Source organism: Anolis carolinensis, chromosome 4, assembly GCF_035594765.1.
Source record: "Anolis carolinensis isolate JA03-04 chromosome 4, rAnoCar3.1.pri, whole genome shotgun sequence".
NCBI classification, from domain to species: domain Eukaryota; kingdom Metazoa; phylum Chordata; class Lepidosauria; order Squamata; family Dactyloidae; genus Anolis; species Anolis carolinensis.
The window spans coordinates 4,405,789-4,428,418 of record NC_085844.1 but is presented as its reverse complement, the minus strand read 5'-3'; the positions used below and the strand labels follow the sequence as shown (position 1 = coordinate 4,428,418).

Below are 22,630 nucleotides of genomic sequence, written 5' to 3'. Positions count from 1 at the left end.
GCAGCTCAGAATTCACGTTGTTGAAGGAGGAGGAGAAGCAAGTTCAGGCCGAGCAGAATGCGGCCCCTGGCACAGCTGTCAAGCGCTCTGATCACTTTCCGTGGCCAAAGGACAGCCATCAGACATACGAGGATTGAATGAAAAGTAATGCCTCCACCTTCGTAACTCCTCAAGAGATGGCAGTACTGGCGTGCAGCTTGTTCAGTAGTCTCTACAGTTAGTTCCATTTGGCGGGAAGCCTTAGCATTGAACGGTTGTGTTGTTAAAGCACGAAGTACGGAACCCTACGCAGACGGGGAAGCCTTAGCATTGAACGGTTGTGTTGTTAAAGTGCAAAGTATGGAACCCTGCGCAGACGGGGAAGCCTTAGCATTGAACGGTTGTGTTGTTAAAGTGCAAAGTATGGAACCCTGCACAGACGGGGAAGCCTTAGCATTGAACGGTTGTGTTGTTAAAGTGCGAAGTATGGAACCCTGCGCAGACGGGGAAGCCTTAGCATTGAACGGTTGTGTTGTTAAAGTGCAAAGTATGGAACCCTGTGCAGACGGGGAAGCCTTAGCATTTAATGGTTGTGTTGTTAAAGTGCGAAGTATGGAACCCTGCGCAGACGGGGAAGCCTTAGCATTGAACGGTTGTGTTGTTAAAGTGCAAAGTATGGAACCCTGCGCAGACGGGGAAGCCTTAGCATTGTTAAAGTGCAAAGTAGGGAACCCTGCGCAAACAGTCGGTCAATGCGATTAAGCAACCTACAGTCATTGAATTCTTGACAGTAGAAGGAGTCACCCCAAAGGAGATTCCTCAGAGAATGCAAGCTGTTTATGGGGATTGTGTTGATGTGAGTCCTGTGCGTCGTTGGGCGAGTAAGTGTAAAGATGTTGAGGTGGGAACATCTGACTAACGTGACAAACAAAAAATTGGACATCCTGTGACAGCAACCATCGAGTTTCACAAGCAAAAGGTTGACAGATTGATTCAGGATGATCGTGGTATCACTCAGAGAGAAATTTCAAGCATAATTGGCATTTCACAAGAACATTATTGCTTTGCTTGGCTATCGGAAGATCTGTGCACGATGCATCCTGTGAGACGCTGGTTGCGGAAACAGAGTGTCGACTTCTTCCGTGACAGCTTCATCATTTGCAGAAATGTATCCAATTGTCTGGTGATAATGTGGAAAAGTGAATAGTGGTCATTGAAGAGCACATTCTAAGGATTATTTCTGCGTTTGATTTATTAAAATATTCCCATCAAAACCCAAGTAACGAAGGTGGAGGCATTACTTTTCATTCAAGAGTAGGCAGAGACCTCAAGGGCCTTCCAGCCCAACCCTAGTCTGGCATGCAGGAACTGATCAATTGATCAATCAGATTATAGAATCCTAGAGTTGGGAGGGACCCACAAAGGCCATCCAGACCAACCTCATTTTGCCAGGAAGCCATCCATCCATCCATCCATCCATTCTAAGCTTAAAAACTTCCAAAGAAGGAGACTTCATCAGACCCAAAGGCAACCTATTCCACCGTCAAAGAGCTATGTGGTTCCAAACTGCATAGAACAGGCATGGGCCAACTTCGGCCCTCCCTCCAGGTGTTTTGGACTTCAACTCCCACAATTCCTAACAGCCTACCGGCTGTTAGGAATTGTGGGAGTTGAAGTCCAAAACACCTGGAGGGAGGGCCGAAGTTGGCCCATGCCTGATGTAGATGCACCCTTTGCCATTTTATTGTGGGATTTGGGCATCCAAGATGTTTCAGACTTCATCTTCCAAAACCCTTGACCATTGGCCATGGAGAACATAGATTTGGGCACCACTGCCCCAGAGTATGTGAGGACCCACTCTCAGGGTCTATCCATGAGCCCTCTTCCCCACACCCTCCCCACAATGGCCCTCTCGTCTTTCCTCGCGCCTATTTCTGCTCTGTGCTCCCTTCTGCGAAGAAGGGCCTCTCTCTCTCTTTCAGCCGGTCCCACCGAACTTGGCGTGGGTCCAGAGGAATCAAATGGCAGCCCTAAAAGCGAAGGGGTGACGCCAAAGGCCGGCTCTGCAGACCTCCAACTGGTTATGTCACTCCGCTGCCTGCTCCGGTGGGGCTCGGATGACGGTCCCTTGGCTCCGGCGGAGGGTGCCAAGGCCAAGGCCAAGGGCTCCGTGCCAGTTGGCACCCCTGCCAGCGCCTCCGTCCCTTCCCCGGCCTCGCACGGTCACTCTCCGGCATGGCATGCGGGCTAAAAATACCAACCTCTTGCCCTCCCCTTGCAAGAAGGGTGCAAAGAGCAGAAATACCAACCCTGGAGGGGTGCCCACCCGTAATCCTTCGTGTCCCCTCTCTGGGCAAAGAAGCGGCTGCTCAGCTGGGATGCTTAGAGTCTGCATGGCACCGAGAATTAAAAGCCCAGGCTCACACCCACAGCCTTGTTGTGTGCTTGTGAGCCTGGTGCATCTCCCTCATTGCTAGGCAGACAAAGGGAGATGATAGCAACACAGAATCATGAAATCCTAGAGTTGGAAGAGACCTCTAAGGGCCATCCAGCCCATTCTGGCAATCAAGAATGGATCCACTGCTTGAGCAGTTAATTGCATCATAGAATCCTAGAGTTGGAAGGGAATCCAAGAGCCATGTATAGTAACAATACATATATATATATATATATATATATATATATATATATATATATATACACACACACACACACACACACACACACACACACACACACACATACATACACTAGCTGTGCCCGGCCACGCGTTGCTGTGGCAATGGTGGTATGGGAAATAAAGTATTGAGGAATTGGTGGTAGTTGAGGTAAAGGGTAAAGGTTTTCTCCTGACATTAAGTCCAGTCGTATCTGACTCAGGGGGTTGGTGGTCACCTCCTTTTCTAAGCCAAAGAGCCGGCGTTGTCCGTAGACTCCTCCAAGGTCATGTGGGTCAAAGCAGATAATATAAGATTATAAATGGGTTATATAGATGTGGAAGGGCCTTGAGTCTACACTGCCATATAATCCAGGGCAAATTAGATAATCTGTGGAAGAGGCCTAAGTGAGGCCTAAGTCTGCCTGTCCCCTAACTGAACCCTGGCTGTCCCTTGGCTGAGTTGGTTACTAGGAGACCAAGTGGGCAGAGATTAGCCCTCTAAACTGGCAGCCATTGGATAAAAACAATTATTGCTCTCCCTCTAATTAGGACTTTATTTTTCTTTTCTTTTTTTGTTGTATCAACCTAGAGGCGTGGATGATGGGTTGTGTTGTCAAATTTCGAGGTTGGGGGGCCTGTAGTTTTGTTGTTTTGTGGGTCGCCGTGATGCCATCACTCATATATATATATATATATATATATATGACACATATATGATATGTGCGTATAAGATGCCATTAAGTGTGCATCTACACCAATGCGCATCATGTGCAACTATGCACGAGATTGCCCATCCACTTCCATAGGAGATGGGATATATATACATATGGCACATATATGATATGTATTTTAATCTAATGATTTTATCTTATATTGCTGGTATAGTCCTCCCCACCTTTGAAGTTGACGGATTTGCATTGGTGATTGTTTGATATTATTACTGTTGTATAAACCTTTGTTTTAACTTCTGTTTTATCATCTTCTTGTGTTTTAAACTGTGTGTATTGTTTAATGTATTTGTGCTGTTACTTTTGTAACGTTGTGAGCCGCCCCGAGTCCCCACGGGGAGATGGTGGTGGGGTATAAATAAAGTTTTATTATTATTATTATTATTATTATTATTATTATTATTATTATTATTATTATTATTTATAAGATGTCACTAAGTGTGCATCTACTCCAATGTGCATCATGTGCAACTACGCACAAAATTGCCCATCCACTTCCATAGGAGATGGGATATATATATATGACACATATATGATATGTACGTATAATATGCCACTAATTGTGCATCTACACCAATGCACATCATGTGCAACTATGCACGAAATTGCCCATCCACTTCCATAGGAGATGGGATATATATATATATATATATATATATGACACATATATGATATGTACGTATAAGATGCCACTAAGTGTGCATCTACACCAATGCGCATCATGTGCAACTATGCACAAAATTGCCCATCCACTTCAATAGGAGATGGGATATATATATATATGACACATATATGATATGTACGTATAAGATGCCATTAAGTGTGCATCTATACCAATGCGCATCATGTGCAACTATGCACTTCCATAGGAGATGGGATATATATATATATATATATATATATATATATATATGACACATATATGATATGTATAAGATGACACCAAGCGTGCATCCACACCAATGCATATCATGTGCAGCTATGCACAAAATTGCCCATCCACTTCCATACAAGATGGGAGATATATATATGACACATGTATGATATGTATAAGATGCCACTAAGTGAGCATCCACACCAATGCACATCATGTTCAACTACGCACAAAATTGCCCATCCACTTCCATACAAAATGGGATATATATATGACACATGTATGATAGGTATAAGATGCCACTAAGTGTGCATCCACACCAATGCGCATCATGTGCAACTATGCATGAAATTGCCCATCCACTTCCATAGGAGATGGGATATATGTGTGACACATATATGATATGTACATATAAGATGCCACTAAATGAAATCACATGAATCGCCATGGCTTGATGCTATGAGGTGTGGGAGTTGTAGTTTGTGGAGAGATCAACATGCTTTAGCAGCAAAGCCTAAAGTCAATGTAAAACTGCGGTCCCTGGGATTCCATAGCAGTTAAAGTGATGTCAAGCGCATTCCTTCCCCAGTGTAGATGCACCCTGAGATTCTAAATTGTGTGATTATTGTCACTATCCATGCATGTGTGTGTGTGTGCATTGAAATGCCCTCCCTGCCTTGTTGGCTCCAGCTTCCATTTGCAGCTGCAAAGAAGCGAAGCCAACCCAGGGATTCCTCCTTTGCTGAGGCAGCAAAAGCCGCCTGGAGCCCCTCGGAGGAGAGAAGGAAGGGAGGAAGGGAGGGCTGTGGCCTTGCAGACTCCTTGTTGCACAGAAGGGAAACAAGGAGGGACTCGAGGAGGGTGCCCACCCTTGCATGGCTCCTTTGCAAGCAAACCTGTGAGCCAGCAGGCCGGTGCGGCTCCTTGTACTCTTCTTCAGCAAGAGTTATGGATGGGACACATGTGGAAAGAGGCAAGAAGAGAAGGTAAGCACAGAGCAAACAAAGCAGGCTCGGGTTCATGCAAGCCAAAGGCACCGGGAGCCACCAGGTTCCTTTTGGGACCAGACACCTGCAAAGCAAGGAGAAGCAGACTGCATTTCTTATTAGTATCTTTATTCATTTACTAGCTGTTCCCGGCCACGCGTTGCTGTGGCTAGGACTTAATTTTTCTTTTCTTTTTGTTGTATGAACGTAGAGGCGTGGATGAGAGGTTGTGCTGTCAATTTTTGAGGTTGTGGAGCATTTAGTTTAGTTGTTTTGCCCGGTGCCGTGATTCCATTACCCTTTTATATATATAGATGTATTTATTTACAGTATTTATATTCCGCCTTTCTTTCTCACCCCGAAGGGGACTCAGGGCGGGTCACAATATACATCTACATGGCAAACATTCAATGCCATTAGACATACAGACAGAGAGAGGTGAAGACACAGAGGCTATTTAACTTTAATAATAATAATAATAATAATAAAAAATTAGCTGATGATCGAAAATGCAGACTGTGCAAGGAAGCTGACGAAACCATGGATCATCTCCTCAGCTGCTGTAAGAAAATTGCACAGACAGACTACAAACAGAGGCACAACTGTGTGGCCCAAAATGATCCATTAGAACTTATGCCTCAAGTACCACCTCCCAACAGAAAAGAACTGGTGGGGTCACAAACCTGCAAAATTATTGGAAAATGAGCACGCAAAGATACTGTGGGACTTCCAAATCCAGACTGACAAAGTTCTGGAACACAACACACCAGACATCACAGTTGTGGAAAAGAAAAAGGTTTGGATCATTGATGTCGCCATCCCAGGTGACAGTCGCATGGACGAAAAACAACAGGAAAAACTCAGCCGCGATCAGGACCTCAAGATTGAACTTCAAAGACTCTGGCAGAAACCAGTGCAGGTGGTCCCGGTGGTGATGGGCACACTGGGTGCCGTGCCAAAAGATCTCAGCCAGCATTTGGAAACAATAGACATTGACAGAATAACGATCTGTCAACTGCAAAAGGCCACCCGACTGGGATCTGCACGCATCATCCAAAAATACATCACACAGTCCTAGACACTTGGGAAGTGTTCGACTTGTGATTGTGTGATATGAAATCCAGCATGTCTATCTTGTTTGCTGTGTCATAATAAAATAATAATTATAATTATAATTATAATTAATTATAATTATTTTATTTTTATACCCTGCCCCATCTCCCCGAAGGGACTCGGGGCGGCTTACATGGGGCCAAGCCCAGGTCACAAACAATATAAAAACATAACAATAAAACAATCAATCAACAATAAAACAAGTCATAGGTCAAGATACAGTAAATATACTATGATAAAATCCTGGGTCGGCTCTAAAAAAAGAACTGGGCCAAAAAAGTGCGATTAGTGTCAGATTCAATCAAGGTGAGGTAGATCCCAGAACTATTGTCCCGTTAAAGTGCTGGTGAAGGCACTTTCTCCAGCTTCCAGGCTTCTTGAGGGTATGCTCGATTCCGGTCACAGGGGGAGCTGCTGCTTCATCATCCACTGTGACACCAAGTCCTTTTGATGGATACTTCCTCATTTTTTGCATGCTGCTGGATGATTTTTATGGTGTTCTGTCAGACCCCAGGCAGCAGGGCACCAAGAACCATACACGGAGGCCAATCTTTATCTAATATCTTTATTAAGGAAGTATATAAAAGTAATAAAAACAAGTGAAGAATATAGTTCAGAAGCAGACCTTTCAAATGAGGTCAAATATAGTCCAATAACGCAATGTCCAATAAATGATATTAGAGTTCAAAGTTTGTATCCAATACCGAAACACACACTATTGCCAGGCAATAGAGTGGGGAGAAGCCAGAGTCTTAGGAGTCCAAGGAAGCTTGACAACAAGGCTGGAAATAATCTTGGTACTTTAACAAGGTCCGTGACTAGAAACAAGGCAAAACGTGAATCTTGGAACAAGGTCCGTGGTTAACAGCAAGGCAAGGCAGTACTTGGATTCTTGATCCGGGAAGCAAGGAACTGGGGTTACGAAGTCCACACACGATCTTACTCCTGAAGCTGCTCTGTTGACTCCGCAAAGATTCTCCCGCGTCAGGCACCTATATTGGGGTCTCGTTTTCCCGCCAACAATCTCTTTCCCTAGAGAACGGGAAGCGAAACCCAACTTTGTCCAGATGCAAGACTCCTTAGAATTTCCCAAGGGAAGCAGGTCTAATCAGCCTGTTGTTTGGCAGCAATCCGTAAACTCCTGCGATTCTGTTCTCTGACTCCTCTGTCAGCACAATAGGATTCTTTTCTAGGGAACGGAGGCGAGGAATGCCCAAGGTCTGTTTTACTGAATTCTTGGGTATAAACATCAACATCCGGCAGGTGAAAGGACTCCGGCTCTTGTTGAACCGGCGAAAACCCCATGTTTTCGTCCTCATCTGCCTCGATGGCACTAGGAACAGGACTACAAGGCCCATGAGGCATCACATGTTGTAAATTAGTTAAATTAGCCTCCCTGCATAAGCAGTACCTAAAATTTCCTACTTGATAGATGCAACTATCTTTCGGGTTGCTTAGGTCAACAACGAGCTGGGACTATTTATTTATTTTTTTGGTCGGGTGCTCACTCCGACACAGGCTGGCTTCGAACTCATGACCTCTCAGTCAGTAGTGATTTATTGCATTAAATTAGCCTCCCCACATAAGCAGTACCTAAAATTTCCTACTTGATAGATGCAACTATCTTTTGGGTTGCTTAGGTCAACAACGAGCTGGGACTATTTATTTATTTATTTGGTCGGGTGCTCACTCCGACACAGGCTGGCTTCGAACTCATGACCTCTTGGTCAGTAGTGATTTATTGCAGCTGGCTACTAACCAGCTGCGCCACAGCCCGGCCCTTACTACACCTTTCCCTCTGTGGCCTTTCGTTCCTTTTCTTCTCCTTTCCATGGTAAGGGGTTGGACTAGATGGCCAATGTGGTCTCTTCCAACTCTATTACTTCCGTCAGCCTTTCCCAAACCGTACCTTTCATTGAACTCAAGGATTTTGAGATAAGACCTTTCTTTTTTTCTGGTTCCCACAAGGCCAGCTAATGACATTTGTGTCAATATGGTGCATCCATGCCCAGACTTTGAACACTAAAGGAACCCCAAACAGGCCTAATTTCCATGGTTTACTCTGAACTTTGGAGGAGCTATCCAGCGAAGGACGAGGTTCTGGAACCTGGAAGGCTCCTGGAAAGTTCAGACTAAAACTCAGAACATATTTACGCCTCCCAATGACATGGGAACCCCATTCTTTTGTAGGATTTCCAATTGTATTAGATCAGGCCTGGGCAAACTTGGGCCCTCCAGGTGTTTTGGACTTCAACTCCCACAATTCCTAACAGCCTACCGGCTGTTAGGAATTGTGGGAGTTGAAGTCCAAAACACCTGGAGGGCCAAAGTTTGCCCAGGCCTGAATTAGATCATAGAATCCTATATCTCTGGTCTCCTTAGACTCCAAAATGGATTGGATATCTTCTTTGAGATATAAACCCAGTCGATCAATCTGTCCATCAACACTGCTGCTGATCTGCTGCATTATGGCGCAAGTTGACTTTTAGCCACGAAAGGGAATGTAGGAACATTGGCTGGCATCCCATTGGTGACATTGGAAGGTATACGTTGTCCTTTGTCTACCAATTAGACCTTGTGTTTATTGAATGTATATCTTCCTTTCTGCTCATGCAGGACTCAATGCTTTGCACGAAGGAAGTATTCAGGGAGCTGTAGTTTAAAAAAACCTTGAGCCTCCTTTGTAAACATAGCATGGAGCCAGTGCTCAAACTGGGCTCAAACTGCATCCATACTACAGTATAGATTCACTTCCATAATCTCATGAATTTCAACTCTTGTTTTTTTTCAGACTGGTTTACAATGTATTGTGTCAGCTAATCACGTTTTAATGTACCATTGCCGATTGAGCTTTCAATAGGAGGCATTTTGTTCATTATATTTTTAAATTTGCTTTAGAACGTTTTGACTTAAGGAGGTTGAGTGTTTAATAATAATAATAATAATTGATAAATAAATAAATTTATTTATTTTTGTACCTCACTTCCATCTCGCCAAGGGGACTCGGAGCAGCTTACATGGGGACGAGCCCGGACAACATCATAGAATATAATCACATTAAAATACATACACGGTATCATAAAACAGAATAAAACAACAACAATTATAAACAACATAGAGTTGTGAAAGAATAAAAACAATCTCAAACCAATAACCAATGAGCCTGTGATACAGTCCATTTCTAGACATGGATGGGCAGGCTGGCATTTTGTTTATCATATTTTAAAATTTGCTTTCGAACTTTTTAAAAGTAGAAGTTTGGTTTAACTATGTTTCAATGAATATGGTATTTTTTATTTTTCTCATGCTGGAAATCTTATCCCGTTAGCTGGATCAAAGTAAAAACTGGAATTTAGAATATAATAATAATTATAATTGCAGTATAGTCTCACTTATCCAACATAAATGGGCCAGCAGAACGTTGGATAAGCAAAAATGTTGGATAATAAGGAGGGATTAAGGAAAAGCATATTAAATGCCAAATTACATTATGATTTTACAAATTAAGCACCAAAACATCATGTTTTACAAGAAATTGACAGAAAAAGTAGTTCAATACACAGTAATGTTATGTAGTAATTACTGTATTTACGAATTTAGCACCAAAATATCTGAATGTATTGAAAACATTGACTACTAAAAGGCAGACTGCATTGGATAATACAGAACATTGGATAAGCGAAGGTTGGATAAGCGAGACTCTACTGTATAATTATAATTATTTAGAATATAATAATAATAATAATCACCTCACAACTTCTGAGGATGCCTGCCATAGGTATGGGTGAAACATCAGGAGAGAATACTTCTGGAACATGGCCATATAGCCGGAAAACATACAACAACCCTGTGATTCCGGCCACGAAAGCCTTTGACAACACAATAATAATAATAATAATAATAATAATAATAATAATATACTTTATTTATATTCTGCTCTGCCTCCCTGAGGGGACTCAGAGCGGATTACAGAACACACATTCGATTCAGCAAGCATTTGATGCCATTATACAATTAACAAGGACAGACAATATACAAACAGAGGTAAAGGCATTTCCCATCTCATTTCCGGCATCTTGGTTGTTGTGCTTGACTCTGGCCACAGGGGGGTGCTGTCACTCCATTTTCTATTTATATACTCAGAGCCCTCAGTGGCACAGCGGGTTAAAGCGCTGAGCTGCTCAACTTGCTGACCGAAAGGTTGGCGGTTCGAATCCGGGGAGCGGAGTGAGCTCCCGCTGTTAACCCCAGCTTCTGCCAACCTAGCAGTTTGAAAACATGCAAATGTGAGTAGATCAATAGGTACTGCTCCGGCGGGAAGGTAACAGCGTTCCATACAGTAATGCCGGTCACATGACCTTGGAGGTGTCTACAGACAACGCCGGCTCTTTGGCTTAGAAATGGAGATGAGTCGGACACGACTGGACTTAATGTCAGGGGAAAACCTTTACCTTTACCTTATTTATTTATTTATTTACTTACGGTATTTATCTTCCGCCCTTCTTTCTCACCCCGAAGGGGACTCAGGGCGGATCACATTACACATATAAGGCAAACATTCAATGCCTTAACATAGAACAAAGACAAAGACAAACGCAGGCTCCGAGCTGGCCTCGAACTCATGACCTCTTGGTCAGAGTGATTTGTTGCAGCTGGCTGCAGCTGACTGCTCACCAGCCTGCACCACAGCCCGGGCCCAGAAATATACTCGTATTTCTGCTTTCAATCTGCTAGGTGGGCAGGGAGCTGGGGCTGGCGGCAGGTGCTCACCCCGGCCTGGGCTTGAATTGCCAATCTTTCGATCGACAGGATTTTTCAGCATCTAGTGGTTTAAGCCCGGCCTCATTAAAAATTTATATCCAATTTTTATTAATTTTACCATAAAATGAAACAACATCTGAACTCAAACGAAACAAAACATTGAGCTTGTGCTTTCAGTGCAGCCAATGGATTAAGACTGGAAATGTCTGCTGTATGATCGCATGCATATCCACAGGCCAAAATGCCTTGAGTTTCTCCCCAGTTGTATTCTTTACAGCATTTGCTTCTTTGACATGTCAGTTTCTCTGGAAGATTTCCATCAGAGGCTGGATGGCCATCTGTCGGGAGGGCTTGAATGGTGTTCTGGTCAAAGAGGGTTGGACTGGATGGCCTTTGAAGGCCTCTTTCTAGCATTCAATGAAAGACAGAGGCCCAATGTAACCTGACTAATTAAAAGCAGATTGAATTGCATTATATGCTCAGTGTGGACTCACATAATGCAGCTGTACAGGCCATAGCTTATTTAAACTATGGCCTGTTTAAATTGTTTTTATTAGGATGCTTATTGTTTAACTGATGTTAAATGTGACTGATTGGGCTTGGTCCCCATGTGAGCCCCTCCGAGTCCCTGTTGGGGAGATGGATGCAGCATACAAAAATAAAATTATTATTATTATTATTATTATCGTCAACACAACGACGTTGTATGGCACAGCAAACAAGATAGATATGCTGGATTTCGTTTCGCAAAACCACAAGTCGAACACTTCCCAAATGTCTAGGACTGTGTGATGTATTTTCGGATGATGTGTGCAGATCCCAGTAGGGTGGCCTTTTGCAGTTGGCAGATCGTAATTTTGTCAACGTCTATTGTTTCCAAATGCCGGCTGAGATCTTTTGGCACGGCACCCAGTGTGCCCATGACCACCGGGACCACCTGCACTGGTTTCATCCAGAGTCTTTGAAGTTCAGTCTTGAGGTCCTGAGAGCGGCTGAGTTTTTCCTGTTGTTTTTCGTCAATGCGACTGTCACCTGGGATGGCAACATCAATGATCCAAACCTTGTTCTTTTCCACAACTGTGATGTCTGGTGTGTTGTGTTCCAGAACTTTGTCAGTCTGGATTCGGAAGTCCCACAGTATCTTTGCGTGCTCATTCTTCAATACTTTTGCAGGTTTGTGATCCCACCAGTTCTTTCCTGCTGGGAGGTGGTACTTGAGGCATAAGTTCCAATGGATCATTTGGGCCACACAGTTGTGCCTCTGTTTGTAGTCTGTCTGTGCGATTTTCTTACAGCAGCTGAGGATATGATCAATAGTTTCATTGGTTTCCTTGCAGAGTCTGCATTTTCGGTCATCAGCTGATTTTTCGATCTTGGCCTGAATTGCATTTGTTCTGATGTCTTGCTCCTGGGCTCAAGGATCAGGCCTTCTGTCTCCTTCTTCAGGGTCCCATTCGTGAGCCAGAGCCAGGTCTTCTCTTTATCAGCTTTTCCTCCAATTTTGTCAAGGAACTTTCCATGCAGTGTTTTGTTGTGCCAGCTGTCAGCTCTAGTTTGTAGTGCGGTTTTCTTGTACTGGTTTTTTGTCTGCTGTGCTTTGAGGAGTTTCTGATTTTTGACTTCAATCAAAGCAGGTTCTTCACTTTGCTTGACATATTCTGCCAGGGCATGTTCTTCTTCTTTGACTGCTTGTTTTACTTGTAAGAGTCCTCTGCCCCCTGATCTTCTAGGCAGATATAGCCGGTCAACATCACTGCGAGGGTGCAGTGAGTGATGAATGGTCATGAGTTTTCTTGTTTTTCTGTCCAAATTGTCCAGTTCCATCTGTGTCCAGTTTATAATGCCAGCAGTATATCTTATGACAGGTATGGCCCAGGTGTTTATGGCCTTGATGGTGTTGCCTCCATTGAGCTTGCTTTTGAGAATTTTTCTGACCCTTTGTGTGTATTCTTTGCTGACCACAGTTTTCACATGTTCATGCTTGATGTTGTCCAGCTGTAATATGCCCAGATATTTATAGGCCTCTGGCTGGTGACACTTTATTGTTTGGCCATTAGGCATATTTATGCCCTCACTTTCAATGATTTTTCCCTTCTTCATTGCCACTGTCGAACATTTGTCCAAGCCAAACTCCATGTTGATATCAGTGCTAAAAATTCGGACAGTGTTGGTCAGAGACTAGATTTCAGTTTCCATTTTTCCATACAGCTTCAGGTCATCTATGTACATCAGATGCGAAATTTCGTGAAATTTCTTAGATGTTTGGTAGCCGAGATTTGTTTTTTGTAAGATTGTTGACAGAGGGATCATGGCAATAATGAAAAGCAGAGGGGACAATGAGTCTCCCTGGAAAATTCCTCTCCTGGTGTTGACAAGTCCATAACTTTCATTTCCAACAAACAGTTCAGTTTTCCAGTGCTCCATCATGTTTTCAATGAAGGTGCCAACGTTTTTACAAATCCCGATGGCATCCAGGCACTTGATGATCCAGCTGTGTGGGAGTGAGTCAAAGGCCTTTTTGTAGTCAATCCACATTATGTGAAGATTAGCTTTTCGGTTCTTACAGTTCTCCAGAATCATTTTGTCAATCAATAACTGGTCTTTTGTGCCCCTGCTTTTCCGTTTGTTGCCTTTCTGTTCATCTGGCAAGATGTTTTTTTCTTCAAGATAGTCTTGAATTCTGTCAGCTATGATGCCAGTCAGTAGTTTAAGCATAGTAGGCAGACATGTTATTGGCCTGTAGTTTCCTGGTCCTGCTCCTTTGGCTGGATCCTTTTGTATCAGATAAGTTCTTCCAGTTGTTAGCCATTCTTCTTCTTCTTCTTCTTCTTCTTCTTCTTCTTCTTTGCTGTAGCCAATACTTTTCCAAACTCTGCCTATACATTAAATCATAGAATAATTGTATCCTAGAATTGGAGGAGACCTCCTGGGCCATCCAGTCCGACCCAATTCTGCCAAGAAGCAGGAAAACCACATTCAAAGCACCCCGGACAGATGGCCATGCAGATTCTGTTTCAAAGATTCCAAAGAAGGAATGCAATTGTGCCTTTGGATCCCAGTGGGAGTCTTGTCTCAGAACCCAAACTTGCGCCAGAGTCGCGACACGTGTCAGATCCCTTTCACACGTGTTTGGCGACCCGCCTTTCCCCGCTTTGGCCGCTAGAGGGCGGGCCTCCTCCCTGGCTGCCTTTCCCCCTTTGGCTTCCAGCTGTTCCCGCCTGGAGACTGACAGCTGGACCCGGGCGTTGCTATAGGGATATGCAAATCCCCCCGCTGGCCCGGCCCAGCCATTGGTTACGGGGAAGGCTCCCCGGGCCGGGAGGCGGGACTTGCCCGGGCTCCTGATAAAAGCCAGAATGCTCCATTCAGCAGTTCAGTGATTTGCAAAGGAGAAGGCAGTTGCTGCTGCTGCGAATGCTAATACAGGGGAGGGGGGCTTCAAAGGAAAAGAGGAAAAGAAAGAAAGCGAAGGGGCATCGGTCCGCCCCCTGACTCTTATTATTATTAATATTATTCTTCTTCCAAGCCCCCCTCCCTGGTTGCTTCTGCTTGCAAAGATCATTTGCAAAGCGACTGCAAAGAAAGCGTCAAGACTCTCCGTCATCTTCCTCAGCTGGGACTCTGAAGTGGGACTGAACCATAGCAAGGACTGGACCCTCTCTCTCTCTCTCTCTCTCCGACTTTTGGACCTATAAGCCCCCGGTTTGGCCCGGATCGCCTCCAAAGACCCCCGAGGAGCGGCACGAAGTTGGCTGAAGAGTCCGGGTTGGGGCGCCTTTCCTGGGGAGCTTCTTGCCTTCCTTTCCTTCCTCCTTTCCCTCTCTCCCTTCTCCAACTCTCAACTTCCTTCTCCTATTTTGGGGGTCACAAAGAGAGCCTTTCTTGGGGAGGGGGAGGCTGGGCCCCAGAGCCACCCCCTCCCTCCCTCCCTTCCTCCCTCTTTGTTAATTGCTATTTTATATTTAATTAATTAATATTATTAATATTTTATTATTATTATTATTATTTGTATCCCCCTTTTCATGACCTAAACAAACCCCACAAGTTCGGAAAACTAGGAGGAGTGTTTTATAAGTATCTGAAATAGTTTTTAATTTTTATATGTTGTTTTTTGTAAACTCTGGTTTGTCAATTAAGCCCATTGATCTCTGCGGGTTGACCTGGACTCTTGTTTACCTCCAGTCCTATGTTTGGGTTGATATGGGATTATAAATGTCAATGGTCCTGTTTTGGGTCTCTTTGAAGAGGGGAAAGTGGGTTGAATAAATATCACGATCAGAGGCGCAAAAGCGGCCGGCAAATCATTGGAAAAAAAAGGGAGAGTTTTGGAAATTCCAGAAAGCGCCCTTCCTTATTATTATTATTATTATTATTATTATTATTATTATTATTATTATTATTATTATTATTATTATTTATATCCTACTTTTGCTTGATTGAGACCCAAAGCGGCTCCGTGGCAGGAAAAGAAGTTTCAAACTCCTTAGCTGTCTGTTTCCAAAAGAGAATCGTGGGAAAGAGCTCTCTTAGTAGTATTAGCTTGACTAGTCTTGGTCTAACCTCCTGACAGTATAGTCTTGTTCCCCTCTCCCAGAGAAGACAAGAGCAGTCCAGGGCCAGGAAGGAGGAGAGACCCTTCCTCTCTTTTAATCCCCAAAGAAGAGAGAACTTTCCTGTTTCTTTCCCCCTTTTCCCCACCGCAAAGTGGGCTGCTTTGCTCCCAAGGGGATCCTCCTCCTCTCCCTTGATCCTTCCCCAAAGGGAGAGCCCTTTGCTCTTCGTATTCCTTGTATTCCTCAAGGGAGGAAACATTTTCTCCTCCAGGCAGTGCGCCCTTTCCTGCCCCCTTCCTTTCCCTTGGGACCCCCTTTTGCGCCTGGCTCTGAAGACCCTCCTCCTCCTTTTTCTCTCTTTCCCTTTTGGACTCTCTTCTTTCCCTAGTTAGAAGAAGGACCAGGCTCCATCCAGGGCTTGGTGCTCAAGGTGTTCCTCCTTTTCTTTTCTCCCAAAGGAGAGAGAGCTTGGCCTCAGGGCTTTGCTCCGAAGGCCCTCCTCCTTCTCCTCATTCCCACCTTCCCTTTTAGACCTCCTATTTCTTTCCTAAAGAGAGCTTAGTGGGAAGGACTCAGCTCCAGAGCTTGGCTCCCAAGGTATTCCTCCTCCTCCTCCTTTCCCTAGAAGAGCTTAATTGGAAGAAGGACTCCACTCCAGAGCAAAGTATCCCTTCTCCTCCTCCTCCTCAGTTTCCCTTTTGGGCTCTTTCTTTCCCAAGGAGAGCTTCCAGAAAGACTCCACTCCCCTGCTTGGCTCCGAGAGCGCTTTGCTCTGAAGGCCCTCCTTCTCCTCTTTCCGAAAGAGAAGCGCAGGAAGGAAGGAAGGAAGGAAGGAAAGACTAAACTCTAGCACTTTGCTCTTTCTCTTTTGGAGTTCTTTTTTTTCCTCCCCAAAGGAGAGAGTGCTTGGCTCTGATTGTCCTCCTTCTCCTCACTTTCCGTTTTTTTTGCTCTTTCTCCTTCTCTTTCGGACTTTTTTTCCTCCCCAGAGGAGAGAGTGCTTGGCTCTGGAGGTCCTCCTCCTTCTCACTTTCCCTTTTAGACTTTCCCTATTTATTTCCTATTAGTGGGAAGGACTCAACTCCAGAGCTTGGCTCCCAAGGTATTCCTCCTCCTCCTCCTCTTCCTTTTCCCTAGAAAAAGTGTAGTCGGAAGAAGGACTCAACTCCAGGGCTTTGCTCTCAAGCTGTTTCTCCTTTTCCTCCTTCTCTTTCGGACCCCCTTTTCCCCCCCCAAAGGAGAGAGTGCTTTATTCTGAAGACCCCCACCCTTCTCCTCTTTCCCTACTTTCCCTTTTAGACCTATTTCCTAAAGAGAGCCTTAGGAAGGAAGGAAGGACTTAACTCCAGAGCTTGGCTCTCAAGCTGTTTCTCCTCTTCCTCCTCCTCTTTTGGACCCTTTTTTCCCCCAAAGGAGAGAGTGCTTTTTTCTGAAGACCCCCACCCTTCTCCTCTTTCCTCCTTTCCCTTTTAGACCTCCTATTTCCTAAAGAGAGCCGAAGGAAGGGAAGGAAAAGGAAGGAAGGACTCCAGTTCTTGGCTCCTTCCTTCTCTTCTGGACTCCTTTATTTCCCAAAGGAGAGAGCGCTTAGCTCTGAAGACCCTCACCCTTCTCCTCTTTCCCTACTTTCCCTTTTAGACCTCCTATTTCCTATTAGTGGGAAGGACTCAACTCCAGGGCTTGGCTAAGATATTCCTCCTCCTCCTCCTTTCCCTAGGAGAGCGTAGTCGGAAGAAGGACTCCACTCCAGGGCTTGTTTCCCAAGGTGTTTCTCCTCCTTTTTTGGACCCCCTTTTCCCCCCCAAAGGCGAGAGCGCTTGGCTCCGGAGGTGCCCCTCTCCCTCTGTTTCCCTCTGCCTCTTTGGGACCCCCTCTTTCCCCGAAGGAGACCCCCAGGAAAGGCCGCCCTTGGCGCCTGTCTTTGCCCGGCGTGGCGGGCGATGCGTGCGCGGTCCTGAGAGGATGTCTGCCCCGGAGCTGCCCCTGGGCGTGGGCGTGGGCGTGGGGGGCGCCCCGGCGGACCACCTGCCCACCAGCCCCTTGGCCATCGAGTACGTCAACGACTTCGACCTGATGAAGTTCGAGGTGAAGAAGGAGCCGGCCGAGGCGGAGCGGGAGCGCTTCTGCCACCGCCTCCCCCCGGCGGGCTCGCTCTCGTCCACGCCGCTCAGCACGCCCTGCTCCTCCGTGCCCTCCTCGCCCTCCTTCTGCGCCCCCAGCCCCGGAGGGGGAGGCGGAGGGGGCGCGGGTGGGGGGCCCCACGGGGGGCAGGCCCCGGGTGGGCCTCTCCAGCAGGGCGGGCACGGCGCCGGGGCCCAAAGCAAGGCGCAGCTGGAGGAGCTCTACTGGATGTCCGGCTACCCGCCCCACCTGAACCCCGAGGCGCTGAACCTGACGCCCGAGGACGCCGTGGAGGCGCTCATCGGGGCCCCGCACCACCACCACCACCACCACCACCAGAACTATGAAGGCTTCCGAGGCGGGCAGGGCTTCCCCAGCGAGGAGATGGCCCCCTCGGCGGGGCACCAGCACCACCACCACCACCACCCCCACCCGGCGGGGGGGCACCAGCACCACGCGCACCACCCGCACCACCACCACCACCACCCGCACCACGCGCTGCGGCTGGAGGAGCGCTTCTCGGACGACCAGCTGGTCTCCATGTCGGTGCGGGAGCTGAACCGGCAGCTGCGCGGCTTCAGCAAGGAGGAGGTGATCCGCCTCAAGCAGAAGCGCCGCACGCTCAAGAACCGCGGCTACGCCCAGTCCTGCCGCTACAAGCGCGTCCAGCAGCGGCACATCCTGGAGGCCGAGAAGGGGCAGCTCCAGGGCCAGGTCGAGGCCCTCAAGGCCGAGCTCGCCCGCCTCGCCAAGGAGAGGGACCTCTACAAGGACAAGTACGAGAAGCTCGCCCTCGCCTCCGCCGGCAACACAAACAACAACGGCAACAACAACAACGCGCGCCCCTACGGGACGGGCCGGGAGGCAGCCAACAACAACAGCAACGCCAACAACAAGGCGCCCTCCGCCGCCGCCGCAGACTTCTTCCTGTGAGGGACAAAGCGGGACTCAAGGTGTTTTGGGGGGAAACTCTGCGCCGAGGAAGAAGCCCCTCTCGCCACCTCTCCAAGTGGCTCACTTTTTGGAGGATTTGGGGAGCTTACAGAAGGGAGTAAAAGGACGAGACGGTGCGCAAAAGGACCCTCTTTCTCTCTTCGCCTCTCCCAAAATAAGGCACAGCCAGGCCTCCACTTTGGGGAACTTGGGGAGCTTACAGAAGGGAGCCAAAAGGACGAGACTGCGCAAAGGAAGCCTCTCCAAAAGGACCCTTTTTCCTTTTTTTGCCTCTCCAAAAATAAGGCACATCCAAGGCTCCACTTTGGGTCACTTTTTGGAGAACTTGGGGAGTTTATAGAAAGGAGTAAAAGGACGAGACTGTGCGCAAAAGAAGCCTCTCCAAAAGAACCTCTTTCTCTCTTCGCCTCTCCAAAAATAAGGCACAGCCAGGTGTCCACTTTAGGTCATTTTTGGAGAACTTTGGGGAGTTTACAGAAGGGAGCCAAAAGGACACAGAAAGGAAGCCTCTCCAAAAACACCCTTTTTCTCTCTTTGCGCCTCTCAAAAAACAAGGCTGAGCCAGGCCTTCACTTTGGGTCACTTTTTGGGGAACTTGGGGATCTTACTGAAAGGAGTTAAAAGGACGAGACTGTGCGCAAAAGGACCCTCTTTCTCTCTTTGCCCCTCTCCAAAAATAAGGCACAGCCAGGCCTCCACTTTGGGGAACTTGGAAGCTTACAGAAGGAAGCCAAAAGTCGGGAAAGGAGGAGGAACTGTGCGCCAAGGAAGCCCCTCTTTTCACCTCTCCAAAGAGACACGTCTTGGCTCACGATTTAGAGAATTTTGGGAGCTTACAGAAGGGAGCCAAAAGGACGAGACTGTGCGCAAAGGAAGCCTCTCCAAAAGCATCTTCTTTCTCTCTTCGCCTCTCCAAAAATAAGGCACAGCCAGGTCTCTACTTTAGGTCATTTTTGGAGAACTTTGAGGAGTTTACAGAAGGGAGACAAAAGCGGGGGAAGGAGGAGGAACTTTGCGCCAAGGAAGCCTCTTTTTTTCACCTCTCCAAAGAGACACTTTTTGGAAAATTTGGGGAACTTACAGAAGGGAGCCAAAAGGACGAGATTGTGCGCCAAGGAAGCCTCTCCAAAAGGACCCTCTTTCTCTCCGCACCTCTCCAAAATTAAGGCACCTCCAGGTCTCCACTTTGGGTCACTTTTTGGAGAACTTGGGGAGCAAAAAGGACGCAAAAAGAACGAAACTGTGCACAAAAGAAACCTCTCCAAAAACACACTTTCTCTCTCTTTGCACTTCTCCAAAAAGGCACACCCAGAGCTCCCTTTTGGACTTGCTTATTCAGAGTTTCTTCTCTAAATAAACGCGTGACAAAGAGGGGAAGGAAGATCCGCGCAAAGGGGAAGCTGTGCGCAAAAGGAAGCCTCTCCCAACGGACCCCACTTTCATCTCTCCAAAAGGACACCCTGTTATCTCCCCAAACAAGGAAACCATGATCTCCTTTTCTGGACATTTCCTCTCCAGTTTGGGGAGAATCCGAGGCGCTCTCCAATTTTCTCTGTGAGCCGAGGGGTCTGTGCGCAAAGGCAGCCTCTCCAAAAGAGAATCATCCGTCTCTCCCTAAGGGCGTCTCCCCAAAAGTTAAAGCCAGGTCTCCACTTTCGCGTCTGTCTTCTCTGAGAACTTGGAGAAAATTTTGCCGCCCTTTCCAGGTCGAAAAAGAGTTCAAAGAGGCGCGGAAGGAGGAAGAAGATGAGCCGAACTTGTGCGCAAAAAAGACGCCACTCCAAAAGGCCCCCTTTCTACCTCTCCAAAAAAAAAAGATGGGAAACTCAGATTGACTTTTGCCTCTTGCCCTCCTTTAAACAAAGGGAACAGGGATGCAAAAAAAGGCGAGGAGGAGGAGGAGGCTGTGCGCAAAGAAAGGTTTTCCCAAAAGGAAAAAGAACTCCAAAGGAATCCTTTGCGCCTCTCCAAAAAGGGAAAGCGCCAGACCTCCCTTTTGATTTAGTTTATTAGAAATAAGAGGAAGCCAGAGAGGAGATGACTGTTTTTTTCGGGTGGAGGGGGGCTGTCTGCAAAGAAAGCTCAGAGTCTCATCCCATCCCTAAGGACCCCCGTGGCTTCTCCAAAAAGAAGGTCCTTTTGGTGTCCTTTCTCCCTCCTGTAGATAAAGAAAAAGCACCCCTGTCTCTCCAAATAAGAGGCCAACGCAGAACTCCCTTTGTACTTATTTTTATCTCTTTCTCCGGTGTAAATAAGAGGAAAAGGGGACCCCAAAGGACCACCTTCCTTCCTTCTCTCCTTCCCACAGTCACCCCAAGGGCTTCCTCCAAGTGGGTCACAAGGAGGTGCCTTCCTTCGTACCTTTTCTACGGACAGAAGATACAGACTTTTGGACCGACGGCTGGCTCGCCTCCTTTTCCCCTTTCAAGGCTTTCTTTCGTGGCCGGAATCACTGGGCTGCTGTGAGTTTCCCGGGCCCTGTGGCCATGTTCCAGAAGCATTCTCCCCTGACGTTTCGCCCACATCTATGGCAGGCATCCCCAGAGGTGGTGAGGTTTGTTGGAAACTAGAAACAATATCTGTTTTTTTTTTCCTTTCGTTTTTTCTTCTTCTCCAAAACTTGAGAGGCTGCTCTTTCCTTCCTCCTTTTGTCCCCAAAACCAAGGAAAGAGGACCCGAACTGGGGGGGGGGGGGGCAGCGAGGAGGACCTTTTTTGGGGGGGGGGGAAGGGACACACGCTCCATAAACTTCTCCCAAAGGATGCCAAGCCGCCTGAACACGCGTGTCGACCCGCCTCTGGATTCCGACGTGCGCCAGGATGCGCATTTTGCCGGACTTTTTCTTTCCAGGAGGGACTTTTGCTTGGGACCCCCCTTTTAACACTCCTCCTTTCCTTCCTTCGTTCATTCCCGCATGCCGGACATGTATGGGATTCATCCATTTTTCCTTTCCTTCCTTTCCTTCTTTTCCTCCTTTCCTTTCATTTTCTTTTCTCCTTCCTTTTCTCTTTCCTTCCTTTCCTTCTTTTCCTTTCCTTTTCTCCTTCCTTTTCTCCTTCCTTCCTTCCTTTCTTTCCTTTTTCCTTCCTTTTTCCTTCCTTTTTCCTTCCTTCCTCCCTCCCTCCCTCCTTTCCTTCCTTCCTTCCTCCTTTCCTTTTTTCCTTCCTCCTTTCCTTCCTTCCTTCCTTCCTTCCTTCCTTCCTTCCTTCCTTCCTTCCTTCCTTCCTTTCCTCTTTTCCTTCCTTGCTTCCTTGCTTCCTCCCTCCTTCTCTTCCTTCCCTTCCTTCCCTTCTTTCCTTCCCTTCCTTCCCTTCCTTCCCTTCTTTCCTTCCTTCCTTTCCTTCCTTCCTTTCCTTCCTTCCTCCTTTCCTTCCTTCCTTCCTCCTTTCCTTCCTTCCTTCCTCCTTTCCTTCCTTCCTCCTTTCCTTCCTTCCTCCTTTCCTTCCTTCCATCCTCCTTTCCTTCCTTCCTTCCTTCCTTCCTTCCTTCCTTCCTTCCTTCCTTCCTTCCTTCCTTCCTTCCTTCCTTCCTTCCTTCCTTCCTTCCCCTTTGTATCCTTCTTTTCCTATCTCTTTCCCTCTATTTTTTCATCTTCTCTTTTTATTTTTTGATGAGTCTTAACCGAAAGATTTCTGCAATGTGATATTTTTTCTCTCTCCATCTTTTCCATTCTTTCTTCCTTTCCCTGGATCCACAGAAGGACCCTTTTCCGCCTCCAGAACCATGGGATGAGTTTACTTTTAATCTCCTTTATTTTCCTCAACTTTTTTCTGTGTGTTTTGTTATTATTTTTTTCTTAAAGAGACAGACAAACAAATGGGGGAACTGAGCCAGAATAATTTATTTAAAGTGTCCACTTGTATATATATTATCTTCTCTCAATAATAATGATAATAATGTCG

The 22,630-nt window shown here is 46.5% G+C and overlaps 1 protein-coding gene across 1 annotated transcript; it reads left to right on the top strand.

Moving 5' to 3' along the window:
* The first annotated feature begins 14,494 nt into the window (after positions 1 to 14,494).
* On the top strand, positions 14,495 to 18,837 carry mafa (MAF bZIP transcription factor A). The gene has a single exon (XM_062979913.1). It carries the CDS (start codon positions 17,616 to 17,618, stop codon positions 18,705 to 18,707), a length of 1,092 nt encoding a protein of 363 aa, XP_062835983.1. The 5' UTR covers positions 14,495 to 17,615; the 3' UTR covers positions 18,708 to 18,837.
* The last annotated feature ends 3,793 nt before the right edge of the window (positions 18,838 to 22,630 follow it).